The sequence below is a fragment of the Podarcis melisellensis genome, assembly GCF_964234715.1.
Source record: "Podarcis melisellensis genome assembly, chromosome: 11".
Lineage (NCBI taxonomy): Eukaryota > Metazoa > Chordata > Lepidosauria > Squamata > Lacertidae > Podarcis > Podarcis melisellensis.
In genome coordinates this window covers 60,949,781-60,975,346 of record NC_138543.1, presented here as the reverse complement: position 1 = coordinate 60,975,346, position 25,566 = coordinate 60,949,781, and the positions used below count along the sequence as shown (strand labels likewise).

At 50.1% G+C, this 25,566-nt stretch overlaps 1 protein-coding gene across 1 annotated transcript; it reads right to left on the bottom strand.

The window, feature by feature from the left end:
* Positions 1–5,772: 5,772 nt before the first annotated feature.
* Positions 5,773–25,425, bottom strand: GALT (galactose-1-phosphate uridylyltransferase). The gene is made up of 11 exons (XM_081929953.1): positions 25,281–25,425; positions 24,197–24,366; positions 23,089–23,164; positions 21,237–21,285; positions 20,366–20,495; positions 18,868–18,924; positions 17,137–17,259; positions 16,912–17,047; positions 13,934–14,017; positions 8,867–9,021; positions 5,773–7,713 (listed from the first exon to the last, which is right to left on the bottom strand). Exons 1-11 carry the CDS (start codon positions 25,303–25,305, stop codon positions 7,648–7,650), a joined length of 1,071 nt encoding a protein of 356 aa, XP_081786079.1. The 5' UTR covers positions 25,306–25,425; the 3' UTR covers positions 5,773–7,647.
* Between the last annotated feature and the right edge of the window lie 141 nt (positions 25,426–25,566).

Genomic DNA, 25,566 nt, shown 5'->3' with positions numbered 1-25,566 from the left:
AGCAGATGCGCAGCCTGGGAGTCATTTTGGACTCAGCTGTCCATGGAGGCACAGGTCAATTCTGTGTCCAGGACAGCTGTTTATCAGACCATCTGGTACGCAGGCTGAGACCCTCCCTGCCCGCGGACTGTCTCGCCAGAGTGGTGCATGCTCTAGTTATCTCCCGCTTGGACTACTGCAATGCGCTCTATGTGGCGCTACCTTTGAAGGTGACCTGGAAACTACAACTAATCCAGAATGTGGCAGCTAGACTGGTGACTGGGAGCGGCCACCGAGACCACATAACACCAGTCTTGAAAGACCTACATTGGCTCCCAGGATGTTTCCGAGCACAATTCAAAGTGTCAGTGCTGACCTTTAAAGCCCTAAACAGCATCAGCCCAGTATACCTGAAGGAGCGTCTCCACCCCCATCGTTCTGCCCAGACACTGAGGTCCAGCTCCGAGGGCCTTCTGGCAGTTCCCTCACTGTGGAACGCCCTCCCTTCAGATGTGAAGGAAATAAGCAGCTATCTTATCTTTAAAAGACATCTGAAGGCAGCCCTGTTTAGGGAAGTTTTTAGTATTTTATGCTGTATTGTTTTAACACTTGATTGGGAGCTGGCTGGGGAAACTTGGCCAGATTGGTGGGGTATAAATAATTATTGTTATTGTTATTATTTTATTAAGTGAGATGGTCGAAGGTCTGGAAACCAAGCCTGGTGAGAAACAGTTGAGGGAATTGGGTATCTTTAGCCTGGAAAAGAAGAGTGAGAAGAGATGTGATAGGCGTCTTCAGATATCTTAAGGGCTGTCACATGGAAGATGGAGCAAGCTTGTTTTCTCCTGCTCTGGAGGGGAGGACCCAAATCAAAGACTTCCAAGTTACAAGAAAGAAGATTCCAACTAAACCTCAGGAAGAACTTTCTGACGGTGAGACCTGTTTGACAGCGGAACAGACTCTCTCCCAAGATGGTAGGCTCTCCTCCGGTGGAGGTTTGTAAGCAGAGGCTGGATGGCCATCTGTCATGGATGCTTTAGCTGAGACTCCCGAGTTGCAGGAGGCTGGACTACATGACCCTTGGGATCCCTTCCAACTCTGCAGTTCTGAGATTTTATTACTTAAAATGGCAAGCAAACAGACTTCAGACGAACACAAGTAGGGACTGGACAGCCTTTAAAGTTCCTTCAAAATCTATGGTTCTAAAGGCAGTTTGCAACTAGGGTAAATCAATATGGGACGACTACAAAAGAAAAGCCATTGCTTCTAAGTAGGGATGGGGAGACATTCGATTCAGTTTGTATTTAGTGACAAACCTACCTAATTTACCCTTTCCGAAACGACACAAAACCCAACCCTCCTTTGAAATTTGCATTTCTCAGAATTTCACAACGCTGTTCTCCGGCCAAGTAATGTGCATATGCCAATAAATGCAAATATTAGTGAAAACAGCTTACAGAAATAGCTTATCGTTTGGGGAAATTGCTTTGCAAAAAAAGTGTATACATTAAGCAAACTTGTGTATTAGGAGAAATTCGCTGATGGGTTTGCATAAGTGTCTGGGTTTCTATTTTTTGGAAAAATTGTAAGCTGATGAGCAAAAGTGAACTGAACTTGGGAGGAATGAGAAACAGGCAAATTTTGTGATAGTCCCTGCCGGCCTTCATCCAGGAGAATTCAGTCTCCTTTCCACCTGAAGAGCAAAAAAGGAAGCTGTCATCCCAGGTGCCCAACCACTTCGCTGAGGTCAGCCCTGGCGCAGCAAAATTTGGAAGAGTGAGAGACTGGTGCAAACCATCTCCGTGGGGAGAAGAGGCTGCAGGTGGTGGGCCAGGCCTATTCCAGGGAGCACATCTGCCAGGGAGAGGTGGTGGCTGGGGAGGGTCCTTGCTCCCGTGCCAACTGGCCTGTGCTTGTTTCCTCCACACAGGGGACGGGTACTTGGACGCAACAGCAGGAAGCATGCCTGGACTGCCCAGAGGCCATTCCCAGCGCAGCACAGGAGAAAAGGAGGATTTGCAAGCCTCAATTTTTGCTCACTTGCCTGAGCCACAGGAGAGGGAGAAAGTAGTAGCAGCAGCAGCCCCCATCACTGACATTCAGCCGCCTCCCCAAACTGGCAAGCGGTGCTGCTGTGAATGTACATCCAGAACTCACTTTGCCATGGAGAATATTGCTTGGCATTTTCCTCGCTCGTCTAGTGCCAACGTGGGAATTTGTAGCTGTGGAGTTGGCAGTATTTAGCTACCAGGGCTGTGAAGTGCTGCCCCCACTGCTAAATTCGATCTGATCCTGGGTCCAATTCAGCAGCTCAGACGAGTCCCAAAATGACCCGGGCCTCTTTTGCTGCAGAGGGTAGGATCCAAACCCATGGCTTCAAATTAAAAGGGAAGGCATATTCCAACTAAACACCAGGAATAACTTTCTGATGGTAAAGAGCTGTTCGACAGCAAAATGGGCTCCTTGGGAAGGCCATGGGCTCTCCTTCCTTGGAGGTTTTTAAGCAGAGGCTGGATGGCCATCTGTCATGAGTGCTTCAGCTGAGATTTCTGCATTGCAGGGGGTCAGACTAAATGACCCAAGGGTCCCTTTTCCAGCTCTACAATTTTATCATTCCAAGGCCAACCTGGATCTGGATCGCGCAAGGAATGTGCGGCCTAGGGAGAGTCCCAGGGGGCAGATAGAGAGGGCCAGAGGGCTGCATTCAAAATAAACAGGAAAACAGCAGAAGTTGAGGAAAGAGAAGACTCGTCTCCCCCACCAAGGACCTTCAAATGTTAAAAGCAAACAGAAACCCTGTTCCGTTAAACAAAGAGCACGCTTCTGCATGCCCTTTGAAAAGCTAACAGTGAGAGGACTCTGAGGGGGTCCTTTCAAAGGTTGGGTGCTGCAACTGAAGAAGCCCCCTTGCCCAATCCATTCATTTTAAGCAGTCAAATCTCCAGCTGTGGTTGTGGAGAGATGAAGACAGGGAAAGGAACTATTTGCATTCATCGTTTCCAGTCGGGAGCAAATTGCATTGCACTAAGACGCCATTTAGGGACGCGGGTGGCGCTGTGGGTTAAACCACAGAGCCTAGGACTTGCCGATCAGAAGGTCAGAGGTTCGAATCCCCACGACGGGGTGAGCTCCTGTTCTTCAGTCCCTGCTCCTGCCCACCTAGCAGTTTGAAAGCACGTCAAAGTGCAAGTAGATAAATAGGTACAAGCACGTCAAAGTGCAAGTAGATAAATAGGTACCACTCCAGCGGGAAGGTAAACGGAGTTTCCGTGCGCTGCTCTGGTTCGCCAGAAGCAGCTTAGTCCTGCTGGCCACATGACCCGGAAGCTGAACGCCGGCTCCTTTGGCCAATAAAGCGAGATGAGCGCTGCAACCCCAGAGTTGGCCACAACTGGACCTAATGGTCAGGGGTCCCTTTACCCTTTAAGACGCCATTTGCTTCCTTCCTCCAAGGATATTCTCTGCTTCCAGGACACAAACTAAACACAATAATGCAATCCTCGTTGTGGGATTGGTGGAATTTTCACTGCTCGCAGCTAGAGAACAGAGAGGGGTTGTTGTTGTTGTTGTTTTATAAAAGCACCCTTTCCTCCCTTCAGGACACCAGGAGGACAAGCCTCCTGGATCCCACTTCCATTGCTATCTGGTGATGGCAGCGAGAACGGAAAGACCTTAAGAGCAGACTCTGCCTAACAGCCTTTCTTCAGAGAAGGCCAATGAAGATCATGTAGTGATCTGCTCACCTCGTGCAATTAAGAATCCTATTGGGAGCACAATAGAAACCTTTCTCAGCACAAGGGCCGCATTTCCTTGCAGGCAACCTCTGAGGGGCCACATCCCATAGGGGGGCAGGGTGTGGGGTTTTGGCAAATGATGCGTTGTTGCGGCAGCAGGTGTTGCAAGACACCAGTTGTGGAAACTGGTGGAGGGGAGAGGACTCTGGTGCTCAAATCCTGCTTCCGGATTGGGCAATGTGAGAACAGGACACTGGACTAGATGGGCCATTGGCCTGATCCAGCAGGTGATCTTTTGATGTTCTTAGCAGCTTTACAAATCAAAAGCAGTTTGATTCACATCTGGCAGAGCTCTTCTTCAGCTTGCACCCAGCGGTTCTGAGGACATCTCCAAGGTCAAGTAAGGAATTGGCGGCTGAGACAAGACCCACGGCCTTACGCACACACACACACCCTCTAGTGTTTCAAGCCACAAAATGCCTCTCTGCACCCTGGGGCTGTTTTCACACCAGGCATCTGTTTCCGCTTGGAAGCAGTAGGTCGGAGGCGGGTGCAGAATCTCAATTCCTCCAGGCAGCGTAAAGATTAATTACAAATGGGCCTTTAAAAATAAATTTGACAATTTAGATGCAGCAGGAGAGAGGGAAATAAAGCTGTGACTCCCATTAGGAACAAGATGACTCCTAAATACACTGTGTTAACAGCGTTCAGAAGCAGCCGAAATGTCGGCCTCCAGCCAGCTGCCTCTGGCATGTGAGCAGGAGGCCGGAGGCAGCGGCTGGAGTTGCACTGAGGGCAGACGAGTGTGAAAATTAATTAGGCACCAGGGCTTTTGCCGGCGAGGCAGGAGGGGAAACAGGGCAAGCCTCCCTGGACTGGCTTCTGAGCCAAATGCCCGGTGCCGTCTCAAATGGCATGTCCAGGCCTAGAACAAGGGAAGGTGTGCAATGGCTGCACAGCTGATCCTGCCAACACCATTTGCACATTCTGCTGCCTCTCAGCTGCCCCGTCCCGTCCAACTTCGCTCAGTCAGAGGCCTAAGGAAATACCTGCCGCAACAGGTCTGAGCAAGCCGGCCGGAGCAGTGTGTGATGGCCTGGGACTCTGGCTCGGACTCGGAACCGGAGAAGTCTTGGTCCGCACCGGATCCTCTGCTTCAGGCATCATCTGAACCAAGTCTGGGGCCTGATCCTGAAAAGTCCCAGTCTGCACAGGTTCCCCTGCAACAAACCCCAGCCTGAGCCTGCCCTGGCTCCAGATGCGGGGATGACCTCGATGCCTCCAGTTAGGCCATCACTTACAGCTGCTCCACTACTGGTTGGGTCAGGGGAGGCTGAGGCGGCCTCTGGGTCTAGTAACCCACCAACATCTCCCGAGCTGCAGAGACTCAGGTCTGAGAGGAGAGACCTGAGTACTCGCAGGAGGAGTGCTCGCCTTCGGGCAAGACAGGGAGGTGAGTCACCGGGGGATCAGGACCGGCCGTTACCATGTCAGAGATAAAAGGCTGTCGGACCCTGCCCCAGGTTGCGGGAGCAACATTGCTGCTACCTGCCTGAGACCCTGTGCATGACCTTGCCTGGTTTCCTGCCTTGGCCCTGTTGGACTGACTCCTTGTGGAATCCTTGGATTCAGGACTGGACCTGGACCGTGTTGCTTGGGTTAACCCCAGGGCCCAGCACACCCTGGACTGCTGGACCATACAAAGGCAAGAAGAGTCCAGCCGGCCACCCCTCCAGCCCATCGCTTCAAGGCCCCTCCCCAGGAAGTATGTTCTCTGCTCACATCTCTGCTCAGCTTCCCAGGAAACGGCGAAAAGCTAGAAACTGGCTTCAAAATGAAACCCACTCAAAGACCACCCACATTAAGGGACCCTGCCTGGCTTTGCCGTCTAAAGGGTCTCTGAGCAGCCTGTAAAGAAATCAGCCCTCTGGAGGAGGTTCAGAGCAGTCAGGCTAAGCTCATATACATCCCACCCTTTCTAGTATCTCTCAGATACGCAATGACGGGCTACAAATTCCTCTGTTAGAACTGAGCGGATGAAAACTGAAAGAACAGGCTGTTTAGTAGAACAGATTTTCCTTTACGTTTTTATTTGAAAGGGTTTGGATTTTGTTTTTTAAAAAAGGGGTCAATAATGGAGCCAAAATTCATCCCCGCCTCTCGCCAAATGCCTCTTCTTAACCCTGTCCTGTTCAGGCTCCGGGAGACGATGGAGAAAGGAAGTCAACCGAGTGGCTTCCATGCGGAACTTCCTGCTGCTAATCCCTTTCTCCTTCATTGAGATTTATCTGTTGCCTATTCACTGAGCTGATTCAGCACCACACAAAGATTGGAAGTGGCGGGGGAGAGGGGGAACCGAAGGCATTCAGAGGCATTTAAGAACTATCTCCTTGGCCGCAAAGAGCAGCAGGAAGCAGATGCCTCTGCCAAGCCGAGCTTTTAGCTGCTCTCTCTGGCTAGGACATTTCAGCGCCCTCTAGCCGTGGCACTGACCAATTTCCCATTTTCAGGTAGGGCTGCAGCTATGGGGCTGACATCTAGCAGAGCTCATGGGAGCAGTCTTCCATTTGCACTTGGTCTCTTCACCACAACCTGGACCAGCCATCTTCAGCCATTTCCTGGCCACTCCTCTAAATTGGACATTCTTTTTCTTTCTTTGGCGATCCCTCGTAGCCGAGTAAGATTGTCTTCCATGAGCATGGTCTTAACAGGAGTCCATAGTAAAATGAAAATCAGATAGGTGGGACTTGGGGAAGCCCACTTTAAAATGTTTTTAAAAATAAGGGTACGACAAGAATTTGTTTGTTTTTCTGTTTGTGTTCCTTATTTGCATTATAAAATGAATAAAAAAATTGGGGGAGTGAATTAACAGTGAGTCCATAAGGGACTGTGGAGGACAATTCTGGATCCACACATCCTTCCACAGTGGGGACATAGGTTTCCAGGCAGGAGTTGATCATGGTGTGGATTTGCCAATCGTGCCTTCCTCTTAGCACGTTTCTCCCTTGCGTCCTGAGTTCGAGCGTCTTCAAAGCCCACGACACCGTTGGTAAAACCTGTTCTCCAATTGCAGCGCTCGCAGGCCAGTGTTTCCCAGTTGCCAGTGTTTATGCTACATTTTTTTTAGATCGGAAGCATGGGGGTCTTTGCCCAAGCAGGACAGATGTGTGGCAAATGTTCCTTGTGTTCAAGACCTCAGTGAGAACTGAAGGCTTATGACAGCCAGGGCGGGGGAGAGGCATGGAAAAGGAGATGAAGGTGAGGATCACCAGTTACCATACATCCACTACAGCTTCTAAATAAGGTCCATCTTAATACCTTTAGCTCCCTGCAATAGGGAGGAGGACACAGTGAACAGAAGTGATCCACCAGTGGAAGCATTAAAAGCTGGGTGTTGGGAGGGCTTGTTTCCAATGCCCATTTCTTAGTAATAATAATAATAATAATTTATTATTTATACCCCACCCATCTGGCTGAGTTTTCCCAGCCACTCTGGGCAGCTCCCAATCGAGTGTTAAAAACAATACAGCATTAGAGCAGCTTGGGTCATAGAATCATAGAACTGTGGAGCTGGAAAGGACCCAGGGTTCACAGAGATGTCCAACCCCTGTAGTGCAGGAACCACAGATCATGTAGCCTTTGCAGGAATAGTGGACCCAGAAGGTTTTGCAGAGCCTTTTCGCCAGGAGGAGAGGACGCTTCTCCCAGAAAAGCTCGATGGGCCTCAAAAGACCTTGGTTTAGCAGGGCAGAAAGACAATTCCAGCTCAGCCCCGACTACCAAAGATATACACAGCCCACGCCACGTGCCCTGCACAGCTCCCAAATTACAGAAGCTTCCCCCACAGGAACAATTCACGCTGATCCCCTTTATCCAAAATCACAGTGATCAACCAAGGGTCCCAAACCCAAAAGGTCCCTGTTGTGCTTCTGCGCTATGAAGTTTCTCTTCGTTTCAGCTGATAATGCTCTTCAGGCAGATTTCTCAAGCGCTCGGCAGCCTGTGGGGAAAAAAGGGAATTGGAGTATGCACTGTTAGAATTCCTGGTCCATGATTGCAGTCATGGGATTTTTGTCTATCACATGACGGTGTGTGTTTTGACTCCACAGAGTGGGAAGTGACGGAGACAGGATGTTTGTGTTACTGTGTTCCGTGAAGTGGGACAATTGTCCTTTGTTCTTTTTCTCCTTGCTGTCTGATGCTAGAAAGAGAGGGAGCCATGTTGCAGTGCTCCGTGTGTGTTTATATGTAAATAAAGTAGATTAGCCAATATGCTGAGTTGCTGAGGTCTGTCACGCAAGTTGCACAAACTCTGCGGGTCCCTGAGTGTGCCGGTGTCGGCTGGCATCGGTCGATGTGATGTTCGGGCACAAGAAAGCTTTTAAAGCTCCTAAATGATCGACCAGGAGGGAGAGAACATGCCAGTCGGGCATGTGTCTCTGCTGGGGTCCTACTCAAGTGTAGGCTGAACTCCTGACAGTCAAAGAGAAGGCCCAGGAAAAGGAGAGTCTCTCTGCCCCAATCCAACCAGGCCTCAAACTTGCCAAAGAAGAAAGAACTTAGAATGACTATATTCCAGCAATATTCACCACTGCCCCTCCTGCCGCCTTCTTACTTGTTTCTACAAACCTCTGCCATAAATTGCCTTCTTAACCCATTCACAATGTGTATCTAAGAATGTAAGAAGAGCCTGATGGATCAGGCCATTGGCCCATCTGGTCCAGCATCATAGTGGACAACCAGATGTTGTGGGAAACCCAGAAGCAAGATTCAAGCGCAACAGCAGGGCTCTTCTCTCCTGTGGTTTCCAACACCTGCTATTTGGTAGCATTGCTGCGTAGACAGATCAGAGCCATCACGGCCAATAGCCATTGAAAGTCCTCTCCTCCATGAACTGGTCCAATCCTCTTGTAAAGCCATCTAGAATTGGTGGCCATCACTGCCATCTTGTGGCAGGGAGTTCCACAGTTTAACTATGCACTGAGGAAAGGCCTTTTCTTTCCTCTGCCCTGAATCTCCCAACGTTCAGCTTCACTGGATGTCCACGAGGTCCAGTGTTATGAGCGAGGGAGAAAAACTTATCTCTTTCCAGGCCAAGCCCCGTTTTACAAACTCTTATCCTGCCACCTCTTTACTTGCCAAGTTCTACTCGCCTGCTCGGGCGTCAAGTCCCTCTGAGCCTGAGCCAGCATTTCGTAGCCAACCATGAACTTGCGGACGGTGGCCGAACGCAGCAAAGGTGGGTAGTAATGGGCGTGAAGCTGCCAGTGGCTGCAGTCGGCGTCAAGGTAGGTCCCTGTTGGAGCTCCTATTAGAGGATGAGAAAAGGGGGTGAGGCTGGGGAGAGAGTCAGGTACCGGGTAGTGCAGGGGATGCAGATACGTTGGCAGGATCAGGGCCAAATGAGTAAATCTGACCCTCAGCGTCAGGAAAGGAAGACTGGGAAGGAATTCTGCTACCCGGTCATCGGTATGTGCCTATCTGATCAGGCACCGGCTGAATTCCTTAGACCTCCCTCCGGCGTCTCCCGGCAGGATAAACAACACGAGGTCCGTTCCGGCGATTTTCCTCAGGCTGTGAGGAAAACACACCAACTGCTTCTCCTTCTCTCCTCCTCCCTGCATATCCCCAGGGAGGGGAATCAGACACAGACAGTAAACGTATCTACATGTCTTTATTTGTGTCTTTTAGCAGTCATCCAGAAAACATGTCTGCTCTCTTCAACATACAGAGAGGAACTCCACACATGTACTTCCTGTACAGGTCATATGACAAACCCACTGAGCTAACATCCGGTGCTCAGTACAGAATGGACTGCCCCTTTGTTCCCATGGCAACAGTCACAAACATCCTGTTTGGCTTTCCAGCCACAAGCAGCAGACGGTGCTGCCTTTGCTTGCTGCAGCTTTGGTGCTTTAGAATAACATCCTCCCCCTAAAGTATCAATGCGTGCTGCGAGCAAAGCGTCATCCAGAGAAGAAAACAAACAGTTGTTATACTTATAACATTCCCCTGTTGTTTCAGTTCCACCCTTGGAACTACCCGCCACTGGTTTTACCAATGTACCTCTCTGGTTGTGTGACTTCCAAGGAATGAGTGCTTCTGCATTACCTTGGTTAGCAACTCTCTGTTGTGCCTTTGTCTCTGACTCAGACACAGCTTCAATCTGACCTTGGTCGTTTACAACAGCAACAGCTAAGTAAGCAAACTCTTGTGAATACCTCTTGGGTGGTACACCCTTCGTTGCTCTCTCAGACCTACGTAAGAGGTGCTGCTCTTCTCTACTTTCTGGTTCAGCCTTTGAACTCTCTGGAGAACCAGTACTAAGCTTAATCAGTGGTTCGTCCTCCTCTTCTGAGGGACTAGTCATTGTGTGAGACTTCCTCTCAATGACTGTGACAACTGAGCTGTCTGAGCTATCGCTGTCATCATCAGTACTACTGAACTCAATAAAATCAACATCATCATCATCATCATCATCAGAATCATCTTCACCTGTGGGAAATGTGTGAACAATCACTCTCTCCTGTTCAGGAGCACTCTCTAGAAATTTTGTGAGAATCACCTTTCCAGATTCAGACAAAATTACTCTGTAGAGACCCTTTTCATAACCCACAAAAATGCCTCTGGCATTCTTTACTCCACCTGGAGCTTCTGTTCTCACATGAGACCCAAAAACCTTGAAATGGGCAACAGAAGGTTTTCTGTGGAACAGTTTCTCAAAAGGAGAACTCCCCAACTCTTTTGAAAACTTTCTCAACCACGTGTAACAGAATGACATTAGCGACTCAGCCCAGTACTCATGTGGCAGATGTGAACTAAGTAATTGCGCATGCATTCCCTTTTGCAATTCTTTGTTCACCCTAACACAAACACATTTATTCCAAGCTTCTTCGGAAGCTGCAAGTTTGTGTCTTATCCCTTTCTTCTTCAGGAACCTCTGGAACTCCTGTAAAAGAAAAGTTGGCTTCTCATCTGTGCAAAGACAATCTATGTCAGCATCATGCATATTTTTAACCTTGTCACAAAACTCTTTAAACCTTTCTAAGGCTTCTCTCGGTCTCTCCAAAAGATAAATCCAGACAAAACCTGTAAAAGAATCAACACATATTAGGTAATACTTTGCATTGCCTCTAGAAGGCGCTAAAGGACCAATCACATCAGCATACACCCGCTTAAATGCTCTGTTGACCCTCGAGGTCACCTGCTTGGCGTCCTTCTCAGCTACACCTGCAAAAGAAATCATGTTAGAATCACAAGAATTACATTTCATGTAATCACTTTGATCAAAAGTCAACAAATACAGTCCATCTTTCTCTTTGGCAGAAAGATACAACTCTCCATCTTTGTAGATCTCGCATTTCTCATCATCATAGGACAGTTTTAGTCCCTTCTTGGCAGTCTGCGAAGCGCTGAGCAGATTGTACTTCAATTCTGGAACCAAATAAACATTGCTTATAGTCAAGTTCAGACTTTTAAGATACACAGTCCCAATTCCGGTCGCTTCCAGCTCTTGACCGTTGGCTTGTTGTACAGCGAAGCTTTGCTTCTTAAACGTAGAAAACAGTCCTCTGTGTCCCGTCATGTGAACTGTGGCTCCAGTATCCAAAACAAAGAAATTCCCCGCTTCTGGTGTGGCTTTTAGCGACATCAAAGCCTTTGCAGTCTTTGCCTTTGGCTTGGTGTGACCTTTGTCTGACGCCTCAGACTTTGTGGAGCTCGCCTTAGCTCCTTTCTTCCGACGTGGCTTCGTACAGTTCCGCTGTAGATGCCCAGTCTGGTCACAATTGTAGCATCGGACAACGTTCATAGCTACAGCATCTCCTCCAGTAGCTTGAGCAGTGAGGGTGTTAGAACTCCGTTCTTCCCTCCCTCTGTCTTTCACGTCCAGGGCTGCAAGCCTGTCATGTTCACAAAGAACCACGGCAAAGACCCTCTCCGACGTGAGATCAGCTGCTGGGAGGGACCCCAGCTGACTGGCAACCGTTTTGTAAGTCCGATTCAGGCTGTTGATCACCATGAAGCAAAACACTTCCTCCTGCAAACGGAAATTGCGTTCCACCATCTGTTGACGCAGAAATTTCATTTCCGTCAGGTGTGCTTGAACATCTCCATCAGGCGCAAGCCTCAGGTTGGTCAGCTTCTCAAAATACAGCAACGCTGAAGAACCTGCATCTCTCTGATGTGTCCTTCTTAGCGTGTTCCAAACATCTCTCGCGTGCTCTAAGCCTTGTATGTGGATCAATTGCGAATCTGACACACACAGGATTATAGCAGTTCTGGCTTTCACATCCTTTGACTCCCAAGCACGCGTTGGCGCTGCAGGAATGGGGTTCTCAATCACGTCAAACAGTCTCTGATTCTGCAGCAGGGCCTTCATCTTAATAGACCAAGATGCATAATTGTCACTGGTCAAAAGGGGCGGAGAAGGCAGGGCTCCCCCCTTCCTGGCATCCATTTTGAGTCCTTGCATTGACTCTTTAAAACACAAGCCTCTAAAATCCAATAGCTGGCTTGTTTACACTCTGTGCACCTGGCAGCTCTCAACGCTGGCTGCGTTGGAAATTTCCAGGGGCTCCTCAGCCTTTGTAGTCATAACATTCTATTGTTGCTTTCACTTCTCCTCTCTGAGGATTAGCCTTCACTGAAAGGCGTCGCTTAGCAACAGTACATTCCAATCCCTTGGAGAAGAAACCACAGGAATGTTTGGTATGCGGTTTCACTTTTAACCGGAGCCGTTTCCCATACGCTGCTCCCTCGAAGCAGAGAAAATAACTCAATCTGCATCCACTCTTCTAAGCCCGAAAATCACATACCTGGGCTCCGTGGCTTTTGCTTCCAGCTTGCTCTGGTCAGCTTCTGGCTGCAGAGAATCAGCTTTCTCACCTCAGGCATCCATGGAAGCCACTTCTTGATGCAGAGGGCGATGAAAACAGCAACCATCCTCTGCTACCAATGTTGGAATTCTGCTACCCGGTCATCGGTATGTGCCTATCTGATCAGGCACCGGCTGAATTCCTTAGACCTCCCTCCGGCGTCTCCCGGCAGGATAAACAACACGAGGTCCGTTCCGGCGATTTTCCTCAGGCTGTGAGGAAAACACACCAACTGCTTCTCCTTCTCTCCTCCTCCCTGCATATCCCCAGGGAGGGGAATCAGACACAGACAGTAAACGTATCTACATGTCTTTATTTGTGTCTTTTAGCAGTCATCCAGAAAACATGTCTGCTCTCTTCAACATACAGAGAGGAACTCCACACATGTACTTCCTGTACAGGTCATATGACAAACCCACTGAGCTAACATCCGGTGCTCAGTACAGAATGGACTGCCCCTTTGTTCCCATGGCAACAGTCACAAACATCCTGTTTGGCTTTCCAGCCACAAGCAGCAGACGGTGCTGCCTTTGCTTGCTGCAGCTTTGGTGCTTTAGAATAACATTCTGCCCCACAGAGTACCTAAAGGTCCATGAATAACCATAGTTTAGAGGTCCCGGGCCCTAAGGAAGTCAGACTACCCTCCACCTGGGCCAGAGCCTTCTCAGTGATGGCTCCAACCTGGTGAAATGCTCTGTCCCAGAGACCAGGGCCCTGCAGGATTTAACCTTCTTCTATCAGGCATGTAAGACAGAGCTATTCTGCCTGGCCTTTAATCTAAATTCGGCCTGATCTTCTATTTCCCTTCTCTTCCCTCCCCCTCCCCTTTTATGAAGATCACCCGCTCTGAGACCCCACAGCTAATTGTCCCCTGGCCTCCTCACTGGCCCAAGTAGGACCAATTCAGCCAGCTAGCCCTGGGGGTTATCTAATGCTGATTTCTCCTAATTTGATTTCTGAACTTTGAATTTTATTGTTATTCATGTTTTTATACTGTATTTTATGCTGCTTTTTACAATTAAGTGTTTTAAATTTGTCGTTAGCTGCCCTGAGCCCGGTTTTTGAACTGGAAAGGGCAGGGTATAAATAAAATTTTATCATTATTCTTTATTTATTATTAAAAGTTGGTCAAGGAGGACAGGGCAGGGCAAACAAAGACTCCCGTCCTCCTAACAAAAAAGGAAAAATTGAGTAAGGCAGGCGTTGCTGCCAGACAATCTTGCATCGCAGGGGGTTGGACAGGATCAAGGCGGCCCCAACTATACATACCAAGCGGGCTTCAAGAGAACTTCGACACAGAATCAAAATCCTTAGGCACCTGAAATTTCTCTGCTCCACGCTTACCATGCCACCCCATGGAGTAAGGGAAGGAGATCTGGAAGAGGTTGTCGTATTTGGTGAGAAGCCTCTTCATGATGGAAGCCAGGCCTGAAACACAGGAGACCCAGAGACATCAGCCCGCTTGCCTCGTGTGTGCGAAATCTTGCTCAGAAAGCTTCCGTGGATTAAGATGCTTCATATAAAGCTCACAGCCCAAGCTCCGGCCAGCAGCAGGAATCCCACCTGAGGCATCTTTTCCAGGAAACACTGATGCTGCTGCGGCCGACCACAGTCTCAACCTGGCTCCATCAATCAAGCCCACCTGAGACACAAGGCCGATAACATGCGCAGGGCAACAGTGAGAGCTGCTCTCAAGCACCACCACAATGTTCGGTGGACCAGGAAGAGGCACTTCATGGCTTGAATGTGGCCCCACAGATCAAATTGTCTATCCTTGACCTTAAAAGACCCCTCCAGCTGCTCCGGCCCACCTGCTCTCAAAGACCTTCAGCAGGTGACCTTTCCACACAACGTATTTGTTTATTTAATTGCACTTACAGTCTACCCTTTTCCTACAGGGAAATTGAGGCGGCATATGTGGTTCGCCCCACGGCTTTTTGTTTTCAAGAAAAATAGGTGCCAGGACTCACCGTGAACTACTGCAACGCGCTCTACGTGGGGCTACCTTTGAAGGTGACCCGGAAACTACAACTAATCCAGAATGCGGCAGCTAGACTGGTGACTGGGAGTGGCAGCCGAGACCACATAACATTGGTCTTGAAAGACCTACAGTGGCTCCCAGTACGTTTCCGAGCACAATTCAAAGTGTTGATGCTGACCTTGAAAGCCCTAAATGGTCCAGTATACCTGAAGGAGCATCTCCACCCCCATTGCTCCAAGGGCCTTCTGGCAGTTCCCTCGCTGCAAGAAGCCAAGCTACAGGGAACCAGGCAGAGGGCCTTCTTGGTAGTGGCACCTGCCCTGTGGAACGACCTTCCACCAGATGTCAAAGAGAAAAACAACTACAGTGGTACCTCGGGTTAAGAACTTAATTCGTTCCAGAGGTCCATTCTTAACCTGAAACTGTTCTTAACCTGAAGCACCACTTTAGCTAATGGGGCCTCCTGCTGCCGCCACGCCGCCAGAGCACAATTTCTGTTCTCATTCTGAAGCAAAGTTCTTAACCCGAGGTCCTATTTCTGGGTTAGGGGAGTCTGTAACCTGAAGCGTATGTAACCTGAAGCGTATGTAACCCAAGGTAGCACTATACCAGACTTTTAGAACAGTGTTTCCCAACCGGTGTTCCGCGGCACACTAGTGTGCCGCGAGACGTTGCCTGGTGTGCCGTGGGAGGGAGGCGGGCGAGTCGGGCGGCGAGAGGCCTTAGGCGCCCTGCAGAAAGGCGTCCTCTTTGTGGGTGGGTTCTCCCCCCTCCCTTAGCGCATCGTATTTAGTTGGGGATTCTGGAGAGGGGGGCGGGGGCGCGCTGGCCCCGAGCGGAACAGACGCGCCGTCGTCCCCACCTCCCTCTCCTCAGTAGCTCCGAGCCGACTGACTGAGGGTGGGACGCGGCCAGCGGCGTCCTCTCTCTCTCTCTCTCTCTCTCTCTCTCTCCGCCTCCCAGCACCGCTTTCCCCGAGGCGGGCGCGCGCCTAAGGCTGAATGGGAGCAGCCTGGAGGCTTGGCGGCCTCTCAGCGGCGTCCTCTCTCTCTCTCTCTCTCCGCCTCCCAGCACCGCTTTTCCCGAGGCGGGCGCGCGCCTAAGGCTGAATGGGAGCAGCCTGGAGGCTTGGCGGCCTCTCAGCGGCTCATGACGGGCGTCCCCGAGGCGGGAGGTGCTGAGCAGGGGCTCTGCGAGAGGGCGCAAGGGATGCGTGGTGGTGCCTGCGCGCGCGTGACTTAAGAGGGCGACCTGCTGCCTCTCCTCTCTCTCCCCTCCCTCCCCTCATGGGCACGGAGTCCCCGGCACAGCTTGGCGCTACTACAGCTACAGCTGCTTCTGCTCCTGCTTGGATGAAGGCGGCTGCTTCTTCCTAACGCCCAGCCTCTGAGGGACCGCAGTCTCCCGCCCTTTTTTTTTTTTTTTGGCGGGATGCTGAGGTAAAGGATCCCCTCGCGCGCGGGCGGGCATCTCTTTGGGCAGGCCGCGTGTGGAGGCTTAAGGTGGGGAGTGTGGAGGGGTTGCCGCTTGCGAGGGGAGGGTTCATATTGTATTGGGCTGCGGTGTGGGCGACACGGCTCTCCAATGGCCAGCCCGCGGAGGAACATTGAGTTGGAGCATTTCGAGGAGAGGGACAAAAGGCGCACTGAATAAAGTATTTTATAATTTTTCATATTTCTGTTTACTTACTATTTCATAATAAAGTAATTATAAAATACTTTCTTTGTGTTTATTTGATTCCTATTAAAGAGAGTTACTTTATATATAGTCAATATAGGCACAGAGTTAATTTTTTAAACATTTTCTAATGGTGGTGTGCCTCGAGATTTTTTTCATGAAACAAGTGTGCCTTTGCCCAAAAAAGGTTGGGAAACACTGTTTTAGAAGACATCTGAAGGCAGCCCTATTTACAGAAGCTTTTAATGTTTAACAGACTATTGTATTTTAATATTTTGTTGGAAGCTGCCCAGAGTGGCTGGGGAAACCCAGCCAGATGGGTGGGGTATAAACAATAAACATATTATTATTATTATTATTATTATTATTACTATCATTATTATTTTGTTACAGTAAGTTATTGGGCAACTCGGGGCAGCCCTGAACAGTTGCCAGCTTGACAACATCTGTGCCTCCACCTTTCCTTGCACACAAAGACCTCACACCTAAGTTCTTCCTAGCGATGCAGGTTCCCCACTTATACAATGCCAACGGCAGTCTGTTCCTCTGGGAATGCCCCCTCTATTCCTTCTTCTTGGTTTGTCCCTGCTTCCCTTCTCCCCACATTTCAGAGAGGCAGCAGTGCCAGTTCCATGATCCCGCCCTCTCCCGCCGGGGCACTCACTGTCTCTTTCCCCGTCCTGGAGGTCCTGAAGGCGACGGACGTGTCGTTGTCGGGGAAGCAGGAGGGTCTGAAAAGGCCACACCGCCCAGTAAGGCACCACCACCACCCAGTCAGAGTTCTCCACCACAATCCGCTCCTGCCAGGGATCACAAAGAGGGGCTCAGCCACAGGTCCAAGCGCCACTGCTGCCACTGCCACCCTCCCCACGCGCCAGAGGTCCCCAACCTTCCTCTCGGCCTCCAGCTGGGCGTATTCAAGCAGCATGGGGATGCCACGCTCGCAAAGGTGCTTCTGCTGCGTCCGGTCCTCCAGGGAGGCTTCGTTGGGCAGGAAATTGCTGGCCCAGACCTAGGGAGGGGATGAGAAGGGATGCATCAGTGCAGCCGGTCAATTCAAAAGCCTCCACGCTCGAGTCTAACCAACTGAAGTGTAGCGGCAGTCTGCTTTCAATGCACAAAGTTCCAGGTTTTGTTTTTTTTAAATAATTTTTATTCATTTTCCACACAAATTTTATACAATCAACAAATTATTTTACACTCATTCTTCAATTTTTGACTTCCCTCAGTTTCTCTGTCAATCTTTCGTAAAATTTCTATTTATTGACGCATTTCTAAACATGATTCCAGGTTCCAGGTTCAATCCCTACCAGGTAGGGCTGAAATTGTCCTCTGCCTGGAACCCTGGAGTCACTTGCTAGTCAGGGTACATCTGACTCAGGGGAAGGCAGCTTCCAATGCAACTTTCCCTGGAAACAGGCACAATTTACAGTAGGCTACTTGCAGGCTTACATTGCCACCATGTGGCCAACATTTTAAGAGCAAGTAAGATAAAGGTAGGGACGTGGGTGGCGTTGTGGGTTAAATCACAGAGCCTAGGGCTTGCCGATCAGGTCGGCAGTTCAAATCCCCACGACGGGGTGGGCTCCCCTTGCTTGGTCCCTGCTCCTGCCAACCTAGCAGTTCGAAAGCACGTCAAAGTGCAAGTAGATAAATAGGTACCGCTCCGGCGGGAAGGTAAACGGCGTTTCCGTGCGCTGCTCTGGTTCGCCGAAGCAGCTTAGTCATGCTGGCCACAGGACACGGAAGCTGTACGCCGGCTCCCTTGGCCAATAAAGCGAGATCAGCGCCGCAACCCCAGAGTCGGCCATGACTGGACCTAATGGTCAGGGGTCCCTTTACCTTTACCTTTAAGATAAAGGTAAAAGGTAAAGGACTCCTGGACGGTTAAGTCCCGTCAAAGGTGACTATGGGGTTGTGGCGCTCATCTCACCTTCAGGTTGAGGGAGCCGGCGTTTGTCCACAGCTTTCCAGGTCATGTGACCAGCAGGACTAAACTGCTTCTGGTGCAACGGGACACCGTGATGGAAACCAGAGCGCACAGAAACACCGTTTACCTTCCCGCTGGAGCGGTACCTATTTATCTACTTGCACTTTGACGTGCTTTCAAACTGCTAAGTTGGCAGGAGCTGGGGCAGAGCAACGGGAGCTCACTCCGTCGTGGGGATTCGAACTGCCGACCTTTTGATCGGGAAGCCCAAGAGGCTCCGTGGTTTGGACTACAGTGCCACCCGCGTCCCCTGGAGAGCAACGACAAGGAGGACATTCCACATGTCAAATCATAGAATTACAGAATTGGAAGGGACCCCCAGGGGTCATGTACACCAACCCCCCTGCAGTGCAGGAATCTCAACCAATGAATCCCTGACTTTTGGCCATCCAACCTCTGCTTGAAAACCTCCAAGGTAAGAGAGTCCACCACCTTCCAAGGGAGTCTGTTCCACTGTCCAACAGCTCTTACTGTCAGCATGTTCTTCCTGATGTTTAGTCGGAATCGCCTTCCGTGCCATTTGAACTCACTGGTTTGGGTCCCACCCTCTGAAGAGCCACAACCGGTCAGTGGAGGTAACACTGAGCTAACTGGCTCAGTAAAAGGCAGCTTCCTAGAAAACCTCCTTACCTGGCAGTGAGGATGAGGGTTGGAACAGCCCATCATGGCTCCTTTGTTCTCAAAGATCTGCAAGGAGGAAAAGAAGCAATCTTATGCAAGTTCATGACCCGTACCTCTCAAACCCCCTTTGAACTGACCAGTGGTCCAAGTTCCAAGGCAGGGAAACTGGTTCCCTATTCTGGATTCTTAGTGAAACTGTGCTTTTGTATAGTAAGCCGATTTCTACACACACACAAGTCCCTCTCTAGCCTACACCCAAGCAAATAAGAAGCAGGAACAGAGCTGAAAGATGCATTGCAGCCAGGCAAATATGATGAGGATGCCAAGGCAGATCAGCTCAGGAGAGCGTCTGGCCTTGGGAGAACCCCAAGGGCCAGTTATAGAGGCCAAGGGTTCCCCATTCCTGCTCCAGATTGCTCGCCATTTTTGCCTTCTAAAAGGGAAACTATTGCTTCTCTCCAGGAAGAACGGGCAGCCTAAGAAGGGATGGAGCAGGCGATAATGTAAGAACATAAGAGCCTGCTGGATCAGGCCCAAGGCCCACCTAGTCCAGCATCCTGTTCTCACAGTGGCTAAGCAGCTGCCATTATAGAAGACCCACAGAGCAGGATCCGAGCAAAAGAGCCCTCTCCCCTCTCCTGTGGTTTCCAGTAACTGCTATTCAGAAGCATTGCTGCCTCCAACCATGGGGGCAGAGCGTATCCATCGTGGCTAGGAGCCATCATGACTTTCTGCAGCAGCAAGTTCTGTAGTTTAACTATGCTCTTGGACATTAATTGAACTAGCTCCGCTGTACATCGGGGAGGGCTGTGTGGAGAGAGTCTCTTCCTTTAAATTCCTAGGAGTTTATCTCAGTGAAGACCTTACTTGGAAAATCAATACAACCCAGGTGGTTAAGAAAGCCCAACAGAGACTCCAGAATATTGAGAAAGAACAATGTCAATCAACATTTGATTATCTCCTTCTACCGGTCAACAATAGAAAGTGTCCTTTCCTACTGCATTACGCTGTGGTACGATGGTTTGACATCAACTGATAGGAAGTGCCTACAGAGGGTGGTGAATACAGCGTAAGATATTATGGGCTGTCCCATGAATCCGCTGGATGAAATAGCGGAAGAACGTTGCCTCAGGAGAGTGAGGAAAATTCTCAGGGATGATTCACACCCTGGCCAGCACTTTCTTGATCTCCTGCCCTCGGGCAGAAGATAGAGAAGCAGGATTAGTCACACCAACAGGGTAAAGAACAGCTTCTATCCGTGGACTGTTAGGCTGCTGAATGAAAAGATAACAACATGGCAAGTGACTTTCGGGTTTGGTGGGTGTGCGTCAGCAAACGAGGGGAATTAAGACTAAGAGAGCTGAGTGGGGGGTGCTTGTGTAATCTCAACTGTACAAGTGACAACAAAGTATTTCAATTTCAATAATGTGAGGGTTAGTAAAAACGAAGTCTTGAGGGCAGGAGGGGTTGTGGTGGTTGGCCAAGGTAGGTCCTTTCAGCAACTGACCTGCACCCAGGAGTAAGAGGCACCCAGCTCCACAGCTATCTCTGACCACTTGTCAATCACGCTGCGGATCTCAGCAAGTGACATGAGAGGCAGAGTCATGTCAGACCAGGGGTGGAAGCACATCACTTTGCTGGGAGGAAAGGAAAAAGGAGAAGGAGCAGAGATCCTAGAATCAATTCGCTGGAAGGACCCAGGTTATCAAATCCACCCCATAATCCAGACTAGTCTGCATCCCAAGTACAGGACAGATCTGAATGAGGTATGCCACTCCTAAGTGGCTGCAGAGCAAACAACTCCACATTTTAATTCATAGAAAGTACACTGCTTAATTACAGTCATACCTTGGGTTACAGACCCTTCAGGTTGCGTTTTTTCAGGTTATGGACCGCTGAAACCCAGAAGTACCGGAACGGGTTACTTCCGGGTTTTGGCGGTCATGCATGCGCAGGAGCGCTAAATTGCACTTTGTGCATGCGCAGAAGCGCTTAATTGCAACCTGTATGTGTGCAGATGCGCCACTGTGGGTTGCGAACACTGCGGGTTGTATTTAAACACAAAGCGGTTTACAAAAAGATTAAAACAGCAGAGATGGCCTTGAGATCCCTGGGACTAGAAATCAAAGCGGCTAACTTGGTTGAAGTCATGCATATGGAAGTGGAAAGCCAGACTGTTGGGCAAATCATGATAAGATGGAGGCAAGGCAAGACAAGCCTAGGAATCCTTACTCTGCAAAAACTGTTCGCAGTTTTTGGAAAAGGCAGAGAGGAGGAGTGGGCCAAGAAGTGAAAAAAAGCAATACAAGGCAACCCTAAAGCCAGCCATTCGGCTCAGCAGGGGGGAAGGGCTGGGGAACACAAGGAGCCAGATTTACCACACGCCTCGAGCGGACGCTGCACGGAACAAGGGGTGGTCGCCAGCATCTGGAGAAGGAGAGGAAATCCAGTGAGAAACGCAGGGAGGCGGGCAACGGGTGCAATCCAGGAAAGGCGGAAAGAAGCCAGCACACCAGGAGGTTGCACAGCTGCGAAGTCAGCCTCCCCCAGACCCCACAGGGACTTGTCATCAGTGCTACTGCACAACTGCAATCCCACCCGCCATCTCCTGCAGTGAACTCTGCTGCCCCCACTCAGGAGGGACTTCCAGGTCCAATGTATATGGTGCATGCTGTGAAGGGCAAGCGAGAGGTTTGTACAGTCATACCTCCTCTTGCAAATGCTTCATGTTGCGTTTTTTCAGGTTAAAAATGCAGCAAACCTGGAAGTGTTTACTTCTGGGTTTCGCTGCGCGCAAAGCATTCTGCGTGGTTCGCGCATGCGCAGAAGCGCTCTATCGTGCTTCGCACATGCGCAGAAGCACCACTCTGGTTACAGACATTTCGGGGTGCAAATGGCACCCTGGAACGGATCGTGTCTGCAACCAGAGGTACCACTGTATAAACATTCACGGTGGTGCAGCGTTCCCTCAGCACATTGTAAATCAACAAGGGGAAACTGTGCCTAATCCTAGACTACACAGAGATGTCATACTGCATGGATGCCTGCTGACAGCTCAGGAATTGCCAGTGGATCTCCATGGACGGAGGGGTATCTTTAAGTGCAGCAAACAGGACAAAGAAGATCCCATTATTCTGCAGACTTCAACCATGGCTCCTGCAACAGTGCAGGAGCATCCAGCATGAGGTGGTCCCAGGCCTTGCCTGTTTTGCACAGAAGCAGTAAGTCAATTGGGGCGCTCCCCAAGAGCACCCGCCCAACCCCTGGAATGGAATGCTGGACTGGATGGGCCCTTGGCCTCATCCAGCAAGACTCTTCCCGTGCCAATACCTTACACTTAATCTTTGTATTGTATTGGTTGTGTTTAGAATAGATTTATGAAAGATATAGAAAATTTATTGATTAGACTATTTGTACGAGATTGTTTGGAGAAAATACGGGATATCAGATACAATTTTGCTTAAAATGTATATAGGAACTGCAGTGTAAGCAATGAAAGTCAATCAATGAAATAAGCCAATCAATGAAATTTTATTATTGAGATATTTGTAGAATAAATCTGGAAGAAATTCTTCCAACTTTTCTTATTCTTCCTTTTCCCCTTATTTTTTCTTTTTTCTTTTCCTCCTTTTCTCTTTTTTGTTCTTTTTTATATATGTGTGCTTATCTGAAATATATATGTATATATGTATTTGCAGTATTTTGTTTGTATTTTGTAATAATTATGTTAAATTTTATTTTTTTAAAAGAAAAGCCTCTTCTCATGTTACATTGCATCCTGCCTGACAGAAAAGACAAGAGCCCCTCTCGGAGTACTTTAGCAACTTTTGTCACATCAGGATGAGCCTTTGAAACAAATCCAACCAAGATGAGCTCCTTTCCCTCCATCCACAGTCCCCTGGGACATCCTTGGGCAGCTAACATTTTCCAGCTAAGTCACAGACCCTCAACTTTGAAAAAATGCTGCAACCTGCAGTAGAACTGCCACCTGTCTCTCTTTTTTTTTTCCTGACAAGGCCCTTCTGCTTTTAACTGCGGGAATCCTTACGGCTGAACAGGTAGCCAGAAACAAGAACACACAGCAACCCTAACTGGAAGCTATTCACTATATTAACAAAGGATACTGGCTCATTACCTGCAGAGGAGGAATCGTTAAATGGGTTCTCATTGAGCCTCATCTTCCGTGGTAAATGGTTAAGTGCTAATAAGAAAAACCAGGCGAATTCTTACCAGGCTCCGGGGCATCTGGCTGCAGCGCAGGGAAGTCGTTGTCAAAGACAAACGTGCTCTCGTAGTGGGGATTCACCTGCGTGAGGACAAACACAGCAAAACACAGATTGCAGTCAGGCTGCTGAGCTGCAAGACTGTAGGGCCGCAACTTTAGTTTCAACTCTCTACCAAACATTTCCAAGATTTTAGTCTTTAGGACCAGGGAGGAAATTCCCCAACAATTGAGAGGACAGGAAAGAGAGAGTCAGTCATACCTGCAAACATAAAATTCAATGAGAACCAGAATTCTGCTTTATTGGGATTCCAATATTTCAAGTTGGCTAGGATGTGCTATTTTCCAGAGGAACTTGTTTGAAAATGGTTCTCAAGGGGTGATGGTGGAGAGCAGAATGATTTCAAAGAGCTGTGCTGGACAGTAAAAAAAATTAACCCCACCGCACTACTGCCTGATGTTTCTGTGTAAAGCCTCACGCTGGCTTTTGACTGTCCTGCAGACACTGATGGAAGAGGATTAAAAAAAAAAAATCACAGGCACAAGATAACAGGCTCTTTCTGCTTCACTACATATAGGGGATCGATTAGCCAGTGTGGTGTAGTGGTTAGAGTGTTGGACTAGGACCTGGGAAACCAAGGTTAAAATCCCCTCGTATCCATGCCCTTAGGTGGGTGAATTTAGGCCAGTCACTGTCTCTCAGCCTAGCCTAATTCATAGAGTTACTATGAGGTTAAAACTGGGGAGGAACACAGGCAGGCATTCCTCCTTAAGTATTTGGAGAAAAGGTGGGATGTAAAAGTGATAAATAAACACAACTGATGGTTATGAACTGATTTATGGTCTCCGTTATAGGGACGCAGGTGGCGCTGTGGGTTAAACCACAGAGCCTAGGACTTGCCGATCAGAAGGTCGGCGGTTCGAATCCCCGCGACAGGGTGAGCTCCCGTTGCTCAGTCCCTGCTCCTGCCAACCTAGCAGTTTGAAAGCACGTCAAAGTGCAAGTAGATAAATAGGTACCGCTCTGGTGGGTAGGTAAACAGCATTGAGGACTGAGGGTGGACTACGCAGCCCAAGGGGCCTGTATCGCCCTCCCTGCCCCTGGCAATGCAATACCTGGCCATTGGCTCTCTTGGCTCCAGGGCACAAAGGGTTGCCCGGATCACAGCGTGGGATGTCCTCCTGGGGCGGCTTCTCCACCTGCCCCTGCCACGGGCGCCGCATGCGGTGGGCTGAGACCAGCACCCAGTCATCACGCAAGGGGTTGTAGCGCAGGTGCTGGTGCTCTGGAGAGGGAGGGAGGAAGCAGAGTTAGAGACGCAGGAACACAAGGCGGGGGACAGGTGGCTAGGGCACCACCACCACCAAGACTGTCTCCCTGGCCACAGACCCCTCCACACATGACAGAAGCCCTGCCCCTCCAAGGCAAGCCCCCCCACCACACCTAGCAGCAGACCCCTCCCATTTATAGACAAGCCCCGCCCCTCCAAGGCAAGCCCCACCCACCACACCTAGTAGCAGACCCCTCCCATTTAAAGCAAGCCCCACCCACACCCATCAACAAGCCCCACCCCTCTAAGCAAGCCCCACCCACCACACCTAGTAGCAGACCCTCCCATTTATAGACATGCCCCGCCCCTCCAAGGCAAGCCCCACCCACCACACCTAGCAGCAGACCCCTCCCATTTATAGACAAGCCCCACCCTCCAAGGCTAGCCCCACCCACCACACCTAGCAGCAGACCCCTCCCATTTAAGGCAAGCTCCACCCACACCTAGCAACAAACCCCACCCCTCCAAGCAAGCCCCACCCACCACACCTAGCAGCAGACCCCTCCCATTTAAGGCAAGCTCCACCCACACCTAGCAACAAGCCCCTCCCCTCCAATGCAAGCCCCACCCACCACTCCTAGCAGCAGCCACTCCCATTTAAGGCGAGCTCCACCCACCATCCCCAGCAACAAGCCCCTCCCCCCCAAGGCAAGTCCCCCCACCACACTTAGCAGCAGGCCCCTCCCCCTTCTGGATATCAACCCTCCCCTCGAAAGCAAGCCCCGCCCTTCTGGATATCAACCCTCGTTTCCTTGGCAACAGCGCCCTCCCACCCCGTGACAGCAAGGAAGGGGGCGGGGCTAAGAAAGGCCTCTCAACTCCCAAGCCCCGCCCCCCGCACTCCACCGCGCTCTCCCTGCAGGTGGTACCGCTGGGCTGGAACTTCTCCGCCATCCTCCGCCGCTTCCTTCTCTCCGGCCCCGCCAGTCCATCACGTGACCATCAGCGCACCGTCACGTGAACTTGCCCCGAAGGGCGCGCGGGTCAGCCCGAGGCGCCGGACGCACGCGGTTGGCCGAGCCGCCTCACGTGACAGAACGCGCGGTGGGCGGTGCCCGGGGTTGGCGAGGGAGGAGCGAGCAGACGCGCGCGCGAAGCGGCCTTCGAAGAGCGTCGCCCCGGATCGCCATTGGCGGGGACGCTCGAGCGTCTTCT